The following is a 1,266-nucleotide window of genomic DNA, read 5'->3' as shown; positions in this document are numbered from 1 at the left end:
CAGCAGCAGATAGAACAGCTGCAGCAGCAGTAAAGGAACAGCCTCAGCAACAAATCCAGCAGCAGCAGCATCATCATCATCATCAGCAGCAACAACAGCAGCAGCACCTGCAGCAGCAGCATCAGCAGCATCAGCAGCAGCAGCAGCAGCAGCAGCAGCAGCAGCAGCAGCACCTGCAGCAGCGTGGATATTTCGATGAGGTTTTGTATCTGCTGCTGTATATTTGGTTCTGCTTCGTCATCAGCAAAGACAGGCCACGTCTCCCTGCTGCTGGGGTTTAGCTGCCCATACACCTGAATGCTGCCGAAGGGGCTCAGCAGCAGCGAGCATCCCCCCCCTTCTTCTCCTGCTGCTGCTGCTGCTGCTGCTGCTGCTGGTGTTGCTGCTGCTGATGATGATGATGATGCAACACCTGGGATGGCAGCAGATACGCCACCAGCTGCTGCTGTTGCTCCTGAAACAGAACCTGCAGCAGCAGCAGCAGCAGAAGCTGCTGCTGCTGCTGCTGCTGCTGCTGTCTCTGCTTCACCATCATCTGTACCTAAAGACAGCAACGGCCAAAGGCCTTGACTTGATGAAGACTTTGTTGGTGCTGCTGCTGCTGCTGCTGCTGCTGCTGCTCTTTGTGCTGCTGCACTTGCTTCAGCTCCAGAAGAATCTGCTGCACTCAGCTGCTGCTGCTGCTGCTGCTGCTGCTGCTGCTGCTGCACCCACGATATGCTGCTGCTGCCGCTAGGGACAGACATCCAGTCAACACCCCCCTGCTGCTGCTGCTGCTGCTGCTGCTGCTGCGGCAGCTGCCAAATAGCGTGGCTCCCCCCACAAGCAGGTGACTCCAGACCTGCTGCTGCTGCTGCTGCGGTGTCAGCAGCAGCAGCAGCAGCAGCAGCAGCAACTGGAATTCTTGCTGCTGGGAGGGAACGCGTGCTGCAGTGCAGCATAGGCAGCGGTATGATCTGTTTGTTTTTGGGTGAGTCATCTGCTGCTGCTTTGCTGCTGCTGCTGCTGCTGCTGCTGCTGCTGCTGCTGAGCACCAATGCTGTGCTGCAGCAAGGGCTGCTGCTGCTGCTCTGTGAATCGCAGCACTTGTAAGACAAAGACACAGCAGCAACGCATGCAGCAGCAGCAAAAGGTATATCCTGGGGACCAGCAAAGACAACAGAATAAAAAAGAAACAACCAAAACAAAAAAACAAAAAAATAATCTCGCGCTGTGCTTCGTAGGTAAGATGATGCTGCATACAAACAAAAAAAAAAAAAATATATA

At 54.6% G+C, this 1,266-nt stretch overlaps 1 protein-coding gene across 1 annotated transcript in view; it reads right to left on the bottom strand.

The window, feature by feature from the left end:
• Positions 1 to 941, bottom strand: part of EMH_0054660 (uncharacterized protein) — a gene marked incomplete at both ends in the record, with an annotated part of 3,726 nt that extends 2,785 nt beyond the window's left edge. The window contains one exon of the mRNA XM_013497141.1: positions 174 to 941. Coding sequence (XP_013352595.1) covers positions 174 to 941 — 768 coding nt within the window. The remainder of the gene's footprint in view (positions 1 to 173) is intronic.
• Positions 942 to 1,266: the final 325 nt, after the last annotated feature.

The sequence above is a fragment of the Eimeria mitis genome, genomic scaffold (genome assembly GCF_000499745.2).
Source record: "Eimeria mitis Houghton genomic scaffold, Emh_scaff2496, whole genome shotgun sequence".
NCBI lineage: Eukaryota > Apicomplexa > Conoidasida > Eucoccidiorida > Eimeriidae > Eimeria > Eimeria mitis.
This window is presented reverse-complemented; position numbering and strand designations above follow the sequence as displayed.